Here is a 17,803-nt window from a genome sequence, read left to right as displayed (position 1 = left end):
AAGGTGAAGTAAACGTCTGAAGAGGAACAAATTACCTGAAACATTGCTATAAACTCCTGATGAGTTTTTCTTTAAAATGTACAAAAAAAGTTGTAGTCTTTTGCTTAAGTATATTGATATTATTTCAGCTTCAAAAATAGTTTAGCTATTCTGTCTGTATTTCAGAAGTATTAGCATTATGTTTTTATCTAGAAAGGATGTTTTACAAATATGCCTAAATGATTCAAAAAACAAAGAAAAAACACTAAAAGAGAAGATAAAGCAATAATTCACACACTGTACCAAATGATTTAGCTACAGTTACAGAGCACTGACAGAAGTAATCTAACTAAATAAACAACTGAACTGACACCACATATTGCTTATAGTGCACTAATATCATGCTTTTAGAGCAGTGTTAGTCAGGGTACAGTCTGATTCTACTACCTATAGTTCACTATTGTCTCCAGTTCCTAAAGAAAGTTTCCTCCATGTGTTTCTAAGAAACAAGTGATAAAAACTGCACCATTATTAGTCATCCTAGGTTGATCAGCCAGTCCAAGCATAAAAGATTAACTTGTAGCAAAAACAAAACCAGCAAAAAAACCTGAACTTTTGAGCTATTGCAAAGTTCTCAAATTGCCTTCATCCTGCACATTGCAAAAATCAGATTCTCTTTTCCTGTCTCTTAGAGTACTGTCTTAGTAATAAAAGTGGCAATTTCATCATAGTTCCAGTGCCTCTTAGTTTCAGAGTGTAGGTTTCATGTTTTGTGATTTTTTTGTTGTTGTTGTTTAATGTTTTCTTCACTGGTTTACCAAGATTACTGTATTAAAGAACTGTTCATACATATGGGAATTAGGTATCTATGTGTGATTGAGAATTTGCAGCTTAGGGTGTAATTGCACTTCTGTTAAATAAATGATAATATTCATAGGACTTAATGGAGCTGCAGTCAGGCCTGGTGTGCCAGGCAGTGTAGTATCTGTGCAACAGGGACAACTTTACCAGACTGTTACGAGAACAACAAAATACATCAGAGACTATATGATAACTGGATTAAAACAAAATGAAGGAAACAGAAGTTTTGATGTGCTTAAAAGCATTCCAAATGCATTGCCATTTCCTGTATATATATATATATACATGTATATATGTATATGTATGAGTTCAGTCAAATATGAAGAATAATTTATATAATTTCAAGAAAAAGAACTACCATGTTGATTACAAGTTGCTATTACTGCTCTTGAATTATAAATTGCACTTCCTAAGGAAGTTTAGAATGACAAATAAAGAGTCCTCCTATCTGTCCTTCCATGGATTTGGCAGCCAAACAATCATTTATCAAGTATGGGGAACCTGACATCTATAATGTGGATCAGAATAATGCAAGATCAGAACAGTGTCTTGTTGTGGAATGTAAGGAATAAAACACAAATAATGTGTTTTATGGGCATAATTGGGAGCAAAGACAGCCAAACAGAAACTGCTATGGGACAGAAAGATTGATTCAGATATTAGTAACAAAGAATAAATGTGTATAAGAGTTTAAAAGAATTTTGTAAACAAATACACTTTTGCAAGCGTGCTTGAATGTAGAGTCTGTTTCCGTAGTTAATGAACAATCTAGTGTGTGCATGCTTGAGTGACTGACAGTTGCATAACAGCAAACTCTATATGACAACCATGCATAACTTCAGCAACACACAAACATTTTCTTGCTGCCTGAACTAATGAGCCATTTAGTTGGATAAATCAGGTTATTCAATAGATGTTTCAAGCAGCTAATAGGCCCGATCCTGCTGCTGATCCTTATTCAAACTGGTACTCAAGGAGAATTAAATTCTGTATCCACTGAGTGAATAATAAACTGAAGAATGAGATTTCACGCGTGAAGTCATTGCAGGATAAAGATACTATGTAGTTTTAAAAAAAAAAATCATCATAGTGCAAAGTATTTGCTGTTTATTATTTTAGAGAAGGAGATATTTGATTGAATGATCTGAAAATAGATCTTGAAACAACTACAAACTTCATACTTCTAAAACTGACTTCTCTTGATTTTTTTTTTTGTTTTTTTTTCCTATGGCCTTGGGCTTCAGTGTTTCTATCACGAGAAGCAGAAACACAGAGGTTACGAATTTTTTGCCAAGAGTACTACATTTCAGAAAAGCATTTTAGTAAAGTTAGATATAATCCACATAAACTTTAAAATAAGCAAGGTAGTTCTATGAAAATGTGAAAATCTAAAATAAAAGCTATGAAGCAAAAATGTAGGTTCTTCTAGGATGATAGATGTTTTACTTGAAAGCAAAGTCAGAGAAGTTGCTAACAGAAAATACATTAAAAACTGCTAAACGTGGGATCTCAGACTGACCTTTGCATGTGTCTTTCTGAACTGTTACTACTAAAAATGCCTATGGATTATTTTCAATAGATCACATCATGAGTTATTTCACAAAAAAAATATATAATAATAATTATAGAATACAAATGATTAAAAAAATAAATTTTGTCTGGTCAGTGTGCATTCCTGAATGCTTTTTGTCAGTTCTAATTGATGAGACCTAGTTTTGTAAAATATAGGGAAATTTGCAATCAGCCCACAGGATGTGCAGTTTAATTATGTTGGTGTGCATTTCTATTTGTTTCTAATGTAGAGGATCTATTGGTAAAATGAATGCCCATTTTGTGGTCTGTTATGCAGAAAATGTTTAATCCACTGTTTGATTTACTCTGTTAAATCTTCTTTATTGAATGTGCTTATTCATCCATGCAGAATTGGGTATGCTGCTTTCTGTTACTATGACATTGCAATTAAATAGCTAAAGAGAAAAACATGGCAAGACGTTTTCTCAAGGTCTGTGAAATTCTCATAAAAATTATTCATACTTAACGTATTTTATGTTTGCTGATATTAAAAATGTAAGGTAATATTTTTTTGTTTGTTTTGCGGACTGACAGACCCAGAGTTTGCAGTTAAAGATCCTGAATAATCAATTTTGTCAAATAAATAGAACTAAGAAAAATTTCTGGTCCAGTGGATAATGACTGTCATCATGAAATAGGATTGCACTGATTGCATCTTATGAATGAAGCTAACAGGAACTCAGAGAACCAAACAACAGCATTTTGTGCTGGAATAAATACTGAAGCACTTGAGAAACAGTAAGACATTCATAGTGAAATAGCTCAGTTCTGTTGCAGTCCTACAATTATACTAAACAATAACAGAAGATTTGCACAATCAAATTATATTTTATGAGTATTCTCTCTCAATAAGGAAGGAATGTGAAAGGGGAATTTGCTTATCTGAGCCAACTGATACAGTGATGTTTTGTTCCTCCACTCCAGATGTTGAGGTCAGGATGATCCAACACTGAGAACTTTGGACTGAATGTTTTTGTTAGAGGTTAAAAGGTAGGCATGGCAGCCCCAATAGCAGGGACTACAGGAGCTGCAAAATGGAAAAATTCTTAATATTTCTATGAGACAGTTGGAAGTATAATATAAGGAACATAAGATTTGATTTTACTACTTTTATGTCTGAATCTGTAACTACTACTTTTCTCTAATATTTATGTGCATTGTAATCAGGCATCGATGTTTAAATGTACGTTTTTCATTCTTGTGTTGAAATTTACTGCTGGGTCATTTTCTGCACTGGCCTGTGTTGTAGCACGTCTGGCAGTACCATGGGGGTAGGGTGGGCTCTGGTTTCCATTAGTCACTTTATACCACTTTCACTGTTCTTTTCACTATGCGAACAAGGAGCTTGTAAGAAGGTGTTAACAGGCTGCTAGCTGCTTTATTGTTGTTATTGATTTAAGGTGTTAAGACTTGTATGTAATCATACACAACGAATAATCATAAGAGATTAGTTTAAAACGGTGTAAGTAATTAAATGGAAAATAAAAACTTAAATTTCCAGCATGCTGACACAGCAACCTTGTGCTGGGTTATTCTGCTTACAGTGCTGTACGTACCTTTGGGTACTTCTGGGTACATTTGGGTACTTACAGTACGACTCCTTGTTCTGAGTACGCTGTCACTCAGCCCGGCGGGACAGGAGGGGCTGCTCTGAAGCGGTGCTTTCTGTGTGTCACCGCTGATTTCCCTTTCATTTCTTTGTGAGGTGGCTGGCTCACAGAAAGGTTTCTGAATGCAGCAGAGAACGGGCACAGTCCAACGTGTAACGTTAGCGGCTGTTAGTTGACAAAGGACAGGGAACTAATGATCAGAAACAAGCTAATGCGCTTTATTTTGAAATGTCTTTGACACGGTGTTAAAAGGAAAGATATTGCCGCAACTGAGCAGCGAGGAGGCTGTCATACGCGGAACGTATTCTTGGACATCAAACGACAGAAAGCAAAGCGCTGTGAGTTACTGAGCTGCCCGCACGCGGTACAGCGCAGGGCTGCTTGCCCTGCAGTGCCTGCATTTGGTTTCCAGCGAGGCGGCACTCGGCCACACCGTAGAATGTCGGAAGACGGCTGCTGGGCGCTTCCATCCGTTCGGCGGTGCATCTACCCCACAGTCAGTACCCCAGAAGAAAGCGCGGCGCTCCGTCCGGCCGCGTGACGTCAGCGAGTCGCGCGGGAGAACTGCATCTACCGGCGGCCATCGCGTGCGGCAGCCGGAAGCCGTGCGGGCCGCGGCCTCCGCTTCCGGCAGCGCGGGTGACGTGACGGTGCCCCTCCCAAGATGGCGGATAACCTGCCCTCCGAGTTTGATGTGGTGGTGATAGGGACCGGTACGCGGCGGCGCGGGGCGCGGGCCGGCGTGCGGGTGGTGGGGCCGTAGAGAGCGCGGCCGTGGCGGCTGAGGGCGGGGGAGCGGCGGCGGTGTGTGGGGAGTGAGGTGGTGGGGCTGCCGAGGGCGCCTGTGTGGGCAGCGCCGTATCAGTCACTGCGCCGGCGGGCTGCTCGGGGGTTGCTGTTTGGGCTTCAGCGTCAGGAGTTGTTTAAGGTATAGGGCATAGCTACCTTCACTGGGAGGGCAGCGGGCCGTCTCTGCGAGGTGCCAGCCCGTTAGGCACACCGCGGCCCTTGTATTCTTAAGGTCTAGTGCTCATCTGGTGCTTCACAAAGCCGATGCCACCCCGAAATGCCCCTGCTGGGCGAGCTGGAAGCTTCCTTCGGCGCGCCGAAAGTAGTTCTGAAGAGCCGAACTCGGTGTTGTGGTGGGATGTGTGGTTTGTGCTGATAATCTCAGCTGCGTGCTGTAATGTGAGAATTGCGTTCTCTCTTGAAAAGCTTTATCATAATCCCTGTGCTTGCTTACAGATGACCCAAACTTCCTCGGTTTGGGTGCTTCTCATTAAAGTGTTGAATTCAGTTACAAGAAGATGTAGGACTGTGTGTACTTTAATTGACTCTGAGCTTTCTCAGGCTGCCTGTGCTTTGTGCATCCTATACAAAATCATCCATTTTCTGTTCCAGTGGATGATGGACATCTCAAATGTCTCACTGAAACATACCACGACGTTGCAACTACAACCAAAATTTAAAATATTTCTTAAATTACAATTGGAAATTAAGATTTCCCTACTGTGTTCTTTGTTCGGCTGTTTGGAGTGGAAGCCTTAGTAATGAACCTGATGTTTTCTTGTGTGGTCAAGTTGGTGACTGTTCTGAGTAAAAGAGAATAACAGTAAACAATGAATGGCTAAATTACCAAACTGAAAGGGTGAGGTATTAAAAAAACTGTACAACTCCTGTGATTTATGAGGGTAATTAGTCTTTATTACCATGAAAAATACTTCTGTATGCAATAGTATAGAAAATTAAAGGAAACACAGCTTCATAAAATTAACGTTCATGAATTTTCTATCTAATCTAGCTAAGGAAAGGAAAAGGTGAAAATAGTAATGGTACATATTCTAGCTGCTAGGGAAGCTGGTGAAGATCTTCAGCACATCTGACTAAAACATACACTGATAAGACTTCTTCTTTTCATTATTCCTATGGAGAAGAAAAACATGCTGTCAGAATTTTCTTCTGGAGGTTCTATAATCTTTGTTAAAAATCTGATGTAATCCAGTTTGCTCCGGCAGTTTGTTGAGGGGCCTCAGAGGACCGCATTGCAGGCACAGTAAAACTCAGGCTGCAGTTGTGTTCTGTCCTTCCTGTCCCTGTCATGGTGTTCATGCTTGCTGTATGATGTGTGAGTTAAACCCAAGGCTAACTGTATAAGAGTGGTTGATGGTAGCAGGTCACAGATAGGAAGGCCTGTGATCTCCCAGCCATGCTCTTAGGAGTGCTCACCTGAAGCAAAGCACTTCTAGCTGAGCAGTCTGTGGCAGTGAGGATTGGTCCAGGAGTGCACACCTACCATTACCTTCCCTGCTTTGTTATAATAGTTATTATAAGTTATAATAGTACAGCTTTCATAGTTGGAGAGAAAATGCCATGAGGTGAATTCTTTCGTGGAAATATTGCTGTAGATAGTGTTGATATGGATTTGTATGAGAAGGCCAGGCTGGACGTGGCTCTGGGCAGCCTGGTCTGGTGGTTGGCGACCCTGCACATAGCAGAGAGGTTGAAACTAGGTGATCATTGTGGTCCTTTTCAACCCAAGCCTTTCTTACAATTCTGTGATTCTACAGAGAATACTGTTAGGTCTAGTTTGAAGATGTTCACAACTCCTGACTTTCCTAAATTATTGACTTTGCTTTGCATTTCTTCTATTAAAGACGTATGCAAATGATGACTAACGGTGCCAATTGTCTATTTTTAAACTGTATTAAATACTGGTACTAAACCAGCAGTGTGAAAGATTATTCAAAGCAGGATTTTTATTTTCCAGGAAATGACTGCTAAAGGAATTTCTTAGAGTCTTTAACTCTTCTTCTGATGCTATAGCCAGTGCTGAGTGTACATATGGATATCTGATTGTCATATTATCACCAACATTTCAGATATTGTTTTTAACTGCTTAGTAGTAATTGCACTCTTTTCTTCATGTATGGCCTTCCCCAGGTTTTATAATTTCTGCATCTGTTAATTTTAGTAATTAGATTGAGTGGGATTTGAATTTGTTTTTATTTCAGGCTCATTGAACTATTTCCCTGGAGTAAGCTTATTGGAAATGGAACCTCGTGCTAAATTTTTGTCATCTGTGATGCGTTTAATAGCTAGGTTCAATTCCTTTATCAGTATTTCTGTGGTAAAAGCAAATTCAGTTATTGATGAGACTACTTCTCTTTAACCCAAATAAAATGTGTTCTTGCACAGACAATTTTAGAACACTCTGGATATGTAGTACAAAAATACAAGTTTTTGTGGGTTCAGTAGCAAAACTTTAGTTACTGTCATTGAACTTATATCCACAGTTCTTAAGAAAAATAGATTACTATAGAACATAATAATATTTTGAGGTTTTCAGTGACAATACAACACAGAAATTAAAGTTGTTATGGCTTTGTGCTTTTGTTCTATCCCCATTTCTTGTTGTAGAATTGAAGTTCATTTTAAGTTTTATTTTAGCTTCTTCTTCCATCAAGGCTGTCCCTATTTCCTTTCTTTTTGATTATATTACTATGTTCAGATTATCCTAACCTAACCAAGTAGGAATGGCTTCATTGGATGATTTTCTGATAAAGCAGTTAATATGCTTGCAGTAGTTGTGGTATTTTGGAAAATTTGCAGATTTTCATTTGTGTTAAATCCTGTAGCACATCATTTTGGATGGCTGATACTGTAAGTACATGCTTGAAGACACTTCAGGGTGGGCAGTAATCATGTTTGTTATTGCTACCCTTTTAAGGGGTCAACTTTTAAATTAGTGCAGATGTTATAAATGTTTACAAGGAGGGAATGTTATGAGATCTTTAAATATAATAAAAAAAAATCTATTTGAGAGAGTGACCTGGGTTACAGAGTCAGTAGGAAGGATTTTATTTAGGCAGTTAACAAATAGGAAAACTTATAGGCAAAACATTCAGCACTGTTGAATTTATGGCATAAATCACTGTAAACATAAAGATTTGCAATATTTGCAAAATACAAACAGCCATAACTTAAATATTTAAGTTATGTGATGTGTTTAAGGATACAGGGTCTCCCTTACTGTGAATTTCTTCGATTGTTTGGATTATATTCAGTCCTGACTTGAACTAGTTCCTGATATTGCAGGAGTCCTGTCTTAACTTCTGGTGAGTTATAAAATAAAGGACAGTACTCTTTAAAAGGTGGCTGTATTCACAAGTTTGCCAGTAATTCTAATTTTTTTTTTTCTAAATAGGAGTTATTCTTTATAAAAGCAGTCACAGTAAATTTTCTAGTTCTATGCAATTTTCTTTCCATTCTGGTTTTCAGTGGCTATAAATAACACATGAAATGACTTTCAAGGTAGAAAGCAGGAATCCGTTTTGAAATATTCTATAAAATAAAGAGTGATTTATGGTTTCATATGATTTTGGCTGAAAGCACTCGGGCTTTGCCAGGTCATCAAAGTCCTGTCAGGAGAATCTATTATTTATTGTTCGATATGCTGGGAGTGGTGTAAGTACTTTATGTTTATCTTATGTAAGTATAGTGTTAGGAGAAATCACTTCCAGACACTAAAACAGTTTCTAAAATTCACAGTGAAAAACTAACCTTAATATTATAATGCAAGTGATGAAGTTAACATTGGAGATAGTTTGTAAAAATAGGTTTTTGAAAAGTGAGTAATTCCTAATGCTTTGTTATTGCAGATGTAAATTTACCTTTATTTCTTTACTGCTGACTTTTTTAACTTAACTAAAATTGAGTGATTTTTTTTTCTGGCATGCTTTCAATTCTGACTGTTCTTGTACAGTAGAGCTGGTATGACAGCCTTCTTGAAGGCTTGATATCCCACTGATACCTCAGATGTGATTATTTTACAGATACCGTGAGATGTCCCTTGCTGCTCTTATAAGAAAACAAATTATTGTGTGAAGCCTTTGCTATCCTCTGCCTCTTTGTGTTTCTCAGATTTTCCAGATTATTTGCTCATTTTACAGAGGTCAACTTGCAATAGTCACATCAGTAAGATTTATTGAGATTAATCTGCCTCTTATGTATCCAAGAAGGTTATACTAGACAGCTGGCAGTGAAAACTAGTGCTATGAACTGGGGACTTGATTCTTCATCATAAGCATGTGTATTTACCTAGTGTTTTGATTACTTTATTCTGTTTCTGGTGCTGCAACTGTTTCTGATACAGTTGTGGAATCTTGCAGCAGTTTTCAGTGCATCTTGCAAATAGCTGAGAAACCAGAGAAATCTGTAGGACTAACCTCCATTTGTGTAGGCTGGAGTGAGCCGTGCCAAGGTGCTTGTTAGTGTAATTAGAGCAGACTTGTTACGATTTCATTTGCTTGCATTTTTGTCTCGATATCATTCCAACTGCATGCAAGAATTTCAAGCAGGGAAGAGCAAGTATTCAGTCAGTTCTCTTCTTGAACTGATGCAAGTTTAGGAGTTGGTTCATGATTTTGTTCCCATTTCAATGAGGCAGTGTCACTGGTTCATTGAATGTATCACTGCCTGGATAAGTGCTGAGGTGTTCCTGTGAAGTTGCACCTATTAGAACATATTAGTGATTCAGAGATCACTCGTGAATAAAATCCCCAGCTTCAATCTTATTTTTATAATCTGTCTGCAGATGCGATGTGCTGCTTCACTGAAATTTTACAACGTGAGTGTTTCCTAACTTACCTCATATTGCATCTGTTCCATGGAGGTTAGTAAGTGGAGAAAGAAGGCTGTGTCATGAAGAAATGATGATATAGACACTAGGTTCTAATCAATCCTCCGCTGTGAAGGAAAACTTTTTTGTTTTTCCTGGTGAGAAAAATGAGGGACAGGCCTGTTTGTGCAAATATTTCAAGTGTAAGCATTTTATAATGTGAAGGGGCCAGGAAGCATAGAGTGCCTTTATGCATCTTGATAATAGGTGCTGCTATTTCTGTATTGACTAAGCCTGAAATATGAAGGACTTCTGTGTTGGTATATTGAATTGATACTGCAAAGAATTACATAGAGTAATGCAATGCCCATGCAAGTCCCTCTTGTGCTGCCAGATGTTTATATGTAAAATATCAAGATATTGATATTTTCAAATATCAATTGATATTTTCAAAATATCTGGATCTTCTTGCTGCTTTGCTGTGATTGAATCATATATTTACAGTTCAAACTTCTCATTTCATACTATGCTATTGGAAAGCTAAAAACTGCTTGGGTTTGGAACCTTATTTTAGAAAGTATCCTTTTTCATTTTAGATACAATAAAATCAAATGTGAGCTGTGTTTGACAGTCACTAATATATCTAGTAACTTAATAGGGAAATACTCATTACTATTAATTATACCATTATCTCTCTCAATAACTCAATAATTTCATTGCTGTATAAACTTTTTTTTTCCTCTGCTCTTTGATATAAAAGGAAATGTAGATTCTCTTTTAGAGCTTGCTGACTTCTGATAGAAGTTATTGGACCCAAACCTCAACTCAACTTCCCATTCAAAAACATGAAGGATTGTGAGTTGCTCGTAACACCGGGATCTTCGTCCCTTAAGCTGACTGTTCTCAAAGAGGGACAAAGGGCAGGAAGTGTTAAAAGTAATCCTTCATGAGGAAAAACATCTTAGAGATACTCAGCTTTATTTACTTGTTAGGCGTAAGTGGAACTTTAGAATCAATATTCTAAATAATTCATTATCAACTTTCTCCTACAATCAGTTAATTGCAGTAAATAGTTGCATTAAAACTGAACTGAGAATGAGGAGTAGAGGTGCTGCCCTGTGGCTAGAGTCTAAAAGCATTTCAAAATTTGTGTACAGTTCAGCTTGAAGTTGTTAGAAAATCAAAGTTCAGAACAGGAAACTCTGAGCAATTAATATGAGCAGTTATTTTTCCTTAACTGAATAATCTGGACAGAACTATTTTGTGAAGCCATATGAGCATCCTGTAGGAGGCGGTTCAGCCTTACGTGCCATAGGTAAATAAATTCCTACCATTTCTGTAAGGAGACCTTCCCAAGGGTAACTTTTCTTCTTTCCTGAGTTGAGCAGGGCAATCTGTATTACGCTGGTCTGTGTACCAGTGCTGCCTCTGCTGGAAAGAGCTTTTGTGAAGTTACCATCTTACAGTCCAGATCTTGTGCAGAAGTAACTTGTATTTGACAAAGCTACTTGTTTTCCATGTAGTTTTATTTCTGTTAGATAATGGAATTCAGAATCTGGTGCCCAAGGCACAACCTTAATTTCTTTCGTTTACCAAAGTTTTGTCACTTATTAACTAATGATGTCTTGATCCATCATGTTGTTGTAAGAGCCAATCCAAAAGCTAAAATGCATGAGCTGTGGCATTCTTGTATTTTCTCATTCTGTTGCTGGTGGGTACTCAGGAGGCCCCCACATCTTAGAAGCAAAGGATTGGTAAAGAAAATTGATGCCAGCTTTCAAGAGCAAGGAAGCTAATTCAGGGAACAATTTCATCCAAGGTTAATGGAAGAACAGACCTCCAACACAGTATCAATTGGATCAAGCTTAAAGCAATCAGTTATGCCCTAGTAGCTATAACTCCAGTCCTGGTCAGCCAGGCAGCACTTGGTGATGTTTTACAACACTTTCTCATTGGCTTTTATCAATAAGGAAGGAGAAACAAGTTTCTCAATTGGATTTCTGGAGTGATAGTCTCTGTGCCTAAATGAGGGAAAGAAAATCTTTTCAGAAGCTACAAACAAAACAGTGCTTGAGGGTTCTGCTCCAGACAGTTACCAGTGAAGAGAAATGAAGCATATAAGATATGTATGTGTATAAATATCTGTGGAGGTTAGCTGAGTGTAGTGTTGTGTTGTTTTTATATCATTTGACTGTGCACATGAAGGATCTTGTGACTGTTCTAAAGAGCGTGCTGCACTTAAGTATTTTCTCCATATCTCTTTCTTTAGAACAGTCTGTATATTGTGGCTTACTTTAAAAAACAAACAAACAAAAAAAACTTTGAAGTTTCTGTTGAGGCTTTTCATGGATTTTTCCCAATTATTGATGTAGATTCTCTAAACCTAAGATTTAGGCTTCAGGTTTAGAATAGTAGTGAATGCCACCACTGGCTCATAGAGCTCAGGAAACTATGGTCTCATGTATCTAAGTCCTGCTAGATTTACTCTGTACTGCTTTTCAATTTCCGTGATTAATAAAGACCAACTCAACCATTTAAAATGGTTTGATCCTGAAACACTTCTTCCGCTTTCTTTAATCTTATCCTTTAATTCAATACATAAGTATCTCATAATAGTAGGCCTGTAGAATATAAATCCCTTTTACTGAATCACCTATTTAAACAGCCAGTAGTCCAAGCATCTGACTGCATCTGAACATCTAATGAGTAGAAGTAGAACTTATGGAACAGCCTAGTTTATTAAACATCTAGGTGATGTTGTGTCATTCAAAGGGACACTGCTGATAGAAAAAAATATATTTTCTTTGCTACTTTTCCAAGTACAGTGAGAATATACTTATTTTATAGAGCATACCTGCATGACACAGAAGACTTTGACAGCAATTCCACTTTGAAGATGTTTACCTGATAGATGATTGCTCCATCCCTAGCACTACCCTTTTAATTGTGAAATACACCTGCACTGTAGCTTTTCTATTTGCACTCAATTCTTGGTCTGCATACGGAACATTCGTGTGTTCCTGGGCATTCTTGCAGTGTAGCAATCAGTTCCATCTCAGACCAAATCCAATTGTAATTCTGAGATGTGTGCATGCTAGATTCATTTACCAACAGACAGTGTAGAGGAGACAGCATCATGCAAAACACAACTTGGCTTGCACGGATGTTCAGTGCCATCACAGCAGGTTTATATCCTCATATCCTCCAGTGCATCCCTGGGCAATATGAGAGGTAATGCCTCCATAAACTTGGAAATTTAAAAACATGGTTTTAATAGTGACACGGTCATCACTTCGTCAGTCACTTTGAAGTGAACAAAATGGCACAAAAATAACCTCAGATTGTAAGTCTTTGTATCTGAGGGGATACAGTTACAACACACCCCTTGGAAATTTGGGTATCGTTATGTTGGTATGTGCTCAACCTGCTTAGAGACAGCGAGGCACCAGGAGAAGATGTTGGTGATGAGCTTTAACTCAGAGGTGGTAGCGTTTGCAAATGTATGTGCTATACTTCCAATAAGAGAGAGTAATTAAAGTGTTGCATTCAATATGGTGATGTTAATTGGCAGAATATTAGTGGACACAGATTAGCATTCATTATTTTAGTAGCATAAGAGTATTAAAAAGTTTAATGACAGGGTAAATTTTTTAATTGCTTGTTGCTAACTGATTTCTAATTTTATTTCAATTTTTAAGGTATCTTAGCACACTAAGATCTAAAAAATGCATGTATTCTTTCAGGTCTGCCTGAATCTATTATTGCAGCAGCATGTGCCAGAAGTGGCCAGAGGGTTCTTCATGTTGATTCGTAAGTTACTCGAATAGTTTATCTTTTTAAGACTTAAGTTGGCTAGAAGTCTATCTGTGTCTTGGTCATTCTGTCCTTGTATCCTGTGCTCGCCCGGCATTAAGAAATCTTAAATTTCTATCCTGTTTTGGTGTGATTTCCATCAGTAAAGCTTGAAGTTTTTGTGTGTAATGTTAGTAATTTGTAACATACATGATATGGTCAAGGATGCTATTGGTAGCTCCTTTTGTCATGGGAATTTAATGCCCAAGTTTAATGCCCTTCCTTATTATATATCCCATTGTGTGAGGATTTTAAACTGTGCCATTATTACTTGATGACTGATGTTTTACTGCTGTCTCTTTTGTATCAACTTTCAATGCCCATAGAAGATAATACAAGTGTTTTTGCTTTTTAGTTGGTTATCGTGACGTCTGGTTGATAAGGGATTCGCAGAGCACTCTTTCTTTCTATCTTTATCAGATACTGAATAAGTTTGAGTGCCGGACACTACTGTTCTTTTTTTACACTTCAAAATAAAAGGATTTGCAGGAGCACTTGTAGTAGTGCATTCATAGCATCCTTTCATTTTACTACTTCTCTTTACTAATTAGCCAAAGATAGCAATTTTCTTACAAACTTTATAACTTTATACTATGATGTATGCTGCTTTTAAGGAAAAGAAAGATCTCTAAAGCTAGTTTATTTGTACACCTGCTCAGCAAAATTGAGTGTCATGACTCAAGTCTAGAGCTTTGGTTTCTGAGGCACATGTGAGACAAATTCTTGAGCTTCAGATAACCAAGACAAACCTTTAAAATACCCCTCTCTCTTATTTACACCTTCAAGGCTCTGAATGTCTCATCTGACTTTTGAGACAATCTTGGTTACTACTGAGCAGATTCGAGGCTGCTTTATTGTCTGTGCTTTTCTGGTTGATAACAAATGGAGTGTATTTCATATGACTTTAATGCTAGTCACCAGTATTATGCCTGATATAGTTCATTATGCATTGTCAGGGTATGATTTACATAGATTTTTATTTTTGGCAGCCTCATCTTGTCTTAACTGCAGCTGTCTCCTACTCCCTTACTACTTTTTCAGTTAGATCATTAGTGTGCTTACACAGTATAATTTTCTGGGCTTGGCTGCTGCAGTTGTGAGAAAGGGTTGTAAGCAGTAAGCAAGGACTACCTGAGTGGCTCTGTTGTTGCTAAATATCGTCATAGCCTAAAATGCATATTAAATTTATGAGGTTAAATGAATTTATACACTTCATCTCAATTGTAGTAAATATTTCTACATGTGACCAAATGGGGTGATTTGGTAAAACTTGACTTGAAGTGGGGAAAAAAAAAAAATGTTTAACTGTAAAATCGTAACTCCATAACCAGTGGAAGTTGATTTGCAGGCAGCCCATTATTTCTCCTGCTGGTAGGAGTTGAATTTTAGTAGAGAGAATGACAGGTGGAGGTTTTGAGGTGGTGATAACAGCAAAACTACTGTGAGCCTGGATGCTCTGATTGTTAGTTTGCACGGTGTTTTGTTTTTACATCATTCTTGAGGTCTTGCTTTCTACTAAAGTTCTTGTAAATTGCACGTGTGCCCACACCTTGGTTTAGAGTCTTTTTCACATGGATAGTGTACGTGCTTTCAGTTTTCCTCATGCTTCACGCCAGCACCTTAACAAGGATACAGTTTCTCCACTTTGTTTATTCTGAACTGTACTGGTTCAAAATTAAACTTCTGCAATGTCTTTTACCCACAGCCCTTCCAAGGACCTACCAGTTTTTCCTATGTGTATGTGTAATATGAATTCATACTTAAGTTCAAAATTTGTGTGAAATGCAATTTGAGATTGCTTAGTTGACTGTTAACTGGCCTCAGTGTCTCTGCCTTCCTGTCTTGGCTGGAATGAGGACAGGTGATCATCCTAGGAAACAACAGGCACTTCATCCTAGGAAAAAATTATTCACAGATGAAGAACCTTTTAAAAAACTTAGAGAAGGTGGCAATTAGAACTATGGATTATGGATTTTTATTTATTAATGTTTGGACTTAAATATGCTCAATTAGGTTCACCCATGCTTTTATTTTTATTATGATAAAAAAAAATGCTTCCTTTTTTTTTTTTTTTATTGTTCCTTTCTCCTGTGGAGTTATTTTGCAACTTTTGTGCAGGCTACAAGCTCCTTAGGTCAGGAAAAGGTGTTCTTAAGTGAGGTGGTTTTCACTCCAAAGTAGCTGGCATTTTAATTGGTGGTGTGCTCACTGAATGATGGTTGAAAATCCTTAACTTGGAAAAAAAAAAAAAAAAAAAAAAAAAAAAAAAGCAGGTGTTTATACCGTGCAACCCCCCATAAATAGGAAAGCATTTCATATCTTCTGCTTTTCTTGTTCAAGCATGATAGTGTTCTTGCAAAAGTAACAATAAAAAAATACAAACACACAAAAAAAACCTGATGCCATTTGAATTTCAAGTGAAAAGTTGGATCTCTGGCAAACTTTCTAAGACTTCATCGGAATTAGAACATTTAAATTTTACCTGTGTACGTCTAGTTTAATAGGCTAATTTCCTGTTAAATTTTCAAGTTTTATTTTACTGAGCTTATTGAAAATTGATCAATAAAAATCTGTCTATATTCGGAATATCACTTTAATGATCTGCATTGTTTCTGTCTTGAAGGATCATCTGTTAAAATTGTTTTCAAAGCATAAGCAAATAAGTTGTTGGGTTACTGAAATACTTGTGTTAGATGTACTACTTCAATTAATTTCTGTCTTCTGTTTTCTACAGAGGTCTGTGTTAGGTTAGGTACAAGGTCTAGAAAACATATATGGATGAAGTCTTTGTTTATAATTTGTTTGCATTCATTATCATTTTATTGCTTTTAATCTCCAGCCATGTTTGTGTTTATCATAATATAGTGGATAGGTGATTATGGTAGATAGTTTTGAAGTGGCTTATTATAAAATACTAAGTTCTAAGTTTGATTTATAAACACTGTCCAAGCATTGCTATCAACAGTAGCTAATCTTATTCAAAATAGTCACTTCACTGCAGTGTTGCCATAAATTCCTGTAGATGGATTTTAAACTAGAGGTAGCTTCTGCCAAGTAGTAATTGAAGGAGCTCTATTTCTCTGTGCCAGCTATCTGTCTCAATAAACGTAAAATCTGTGGTTCTTTTTAGAGAGCTACATTTACTGTAGATATTAATGAGCTGTTGACATGTGAATTTTCAAGGATAGGTATTAAATGATTTAGAGAAGTAATTTGCAATTTAAAATGTGGAGATCGGCACCTCGTTTAAACTCAAAGATGTTGAAGGAAGGCAGAGCAAGACTAAAAGTTGATTACTTTAAGTGACTGTACCTCCCACAGTAATTGTTCATATGCATAGGATATTCTCCTGGTGGTTCACTATGTTTTCTGATTTTGGTCCTTTGCTTATCATCTTCTTTCATGAATAAAATTATGTACTGATTTCTTTACTGAGGACGAGGTACTGAAAGTGAGGTATGTTTAGCTACATGTTTTTAATTTGATTTTCAGCATCTATAATATAGTATTTTTAGATTGTAAATGTATTCTATATGTCCTTCTTATCTTTGTATGTAGAGTTTAATTTGAAGACTGTCAAGATAGAGGATTTTAATTCTCTTTTATTCTCAATTCTCTTTCATATGTCTCTTTGCTTGTTGTGACCTCGTCTTCCTTATTTTTTGATCTTCATTCACATGTGGAGTAGTTAAAAGTTACTGGAGTCCAAAATTGTTTTATCTGAGTACTGAAAAGCTCAGCTACAATATCTGTGCAGTTTCTTCCAATTCATATCTGTCTCAGGTTTTTTTAAAAATATATAATGTGACACAACTTATGTTTCCATATAGTCTTCTTTTTGATCTACTGTGAAGTAACAGAGCTGTGTAAGTACAGCAAACAGGGAAAAAAATTGCTTCCCAAACCAAATCACTTTGTTCCGAGAAAAAACAGAAGAATATTTAACTTTCAGAAAAGAAAACTAGGAAAAAAAAAAAAAAACCACAAAAAAAACCAAACAAAAAAACCACCTTAATTTACCTATCTTTTAACCTTATCTGAAAAAGCAGTTTTTGTTGTTTTGGAAAATGAACTCAGGTATTACAGAATAAAACTTTGTCTCAGCTGGCTTGTGATGATTAGCCTTGCTATTTTTCTTATCTGAGGATACAGCATAATTAAGGTAGTACAATTGACTGCCATCATCACCCTTTGGTGAGCTGGAGGATCTCAGGAGACATTGAATTTAACTGTTTCTCTTTGCATGAGAACTTTCCATGCTCCAGAACACATTTACTGTGACAGAATGGGAATTTCAAATCAAAGTCTGCGT

General features: G+C 36.9%; 1 protein-coding gene across 4 annotated transcripts in view; it reads left to right on the top strand.

Annotated features, from left to right (window-relative positions):
- The first annotated feature begins 4,313 nt into the window (after positions 1-4,313).
- Positions 4,314-17,803, top strand: part of CHM (CHM Rab escort protein) — a 96,473-nt gene continuing 82,983 nt past the window's right edge. For all 4 annotated transcript variants that reach the window (XR_016471085.1, XR_016471086.1, XM_031594304.2 and 1 more), the window contains exons 1-2: positions 4,314-4,735; positions 13,383-13,449. Coding sequence is in view for 2 of the 4 variants with exons in the window: in XM_031594304.2 (XP_031450164.2) it covers positions 4,687-4,735; positions 13,383-13,449 (116 nt within the window). In the remaining 2 variants the exon portion in view is untranslated. The remainder of the gene's footprint in view (positions 4,736-13,382; positions 13,450-17,803) is intronic.

This window comes from Phasianus colchicus, chromosome 14, assembly GCF_987193195.1.
Source record: "Phasianus colchicus chromosome 14, bPhaCol1.hap1.1, whole genome shotgun sequence".
Taxonomy (NCBI): domain Eukaryota; kingdom Metazoa; phylum Chordata; class Aves; order Galliformes; family Phasianidae; genus Phasianus; species Phasianus colchicus.
This window is presented reverse-complemented; position numbering and strand designations above follow the sequence as displayed.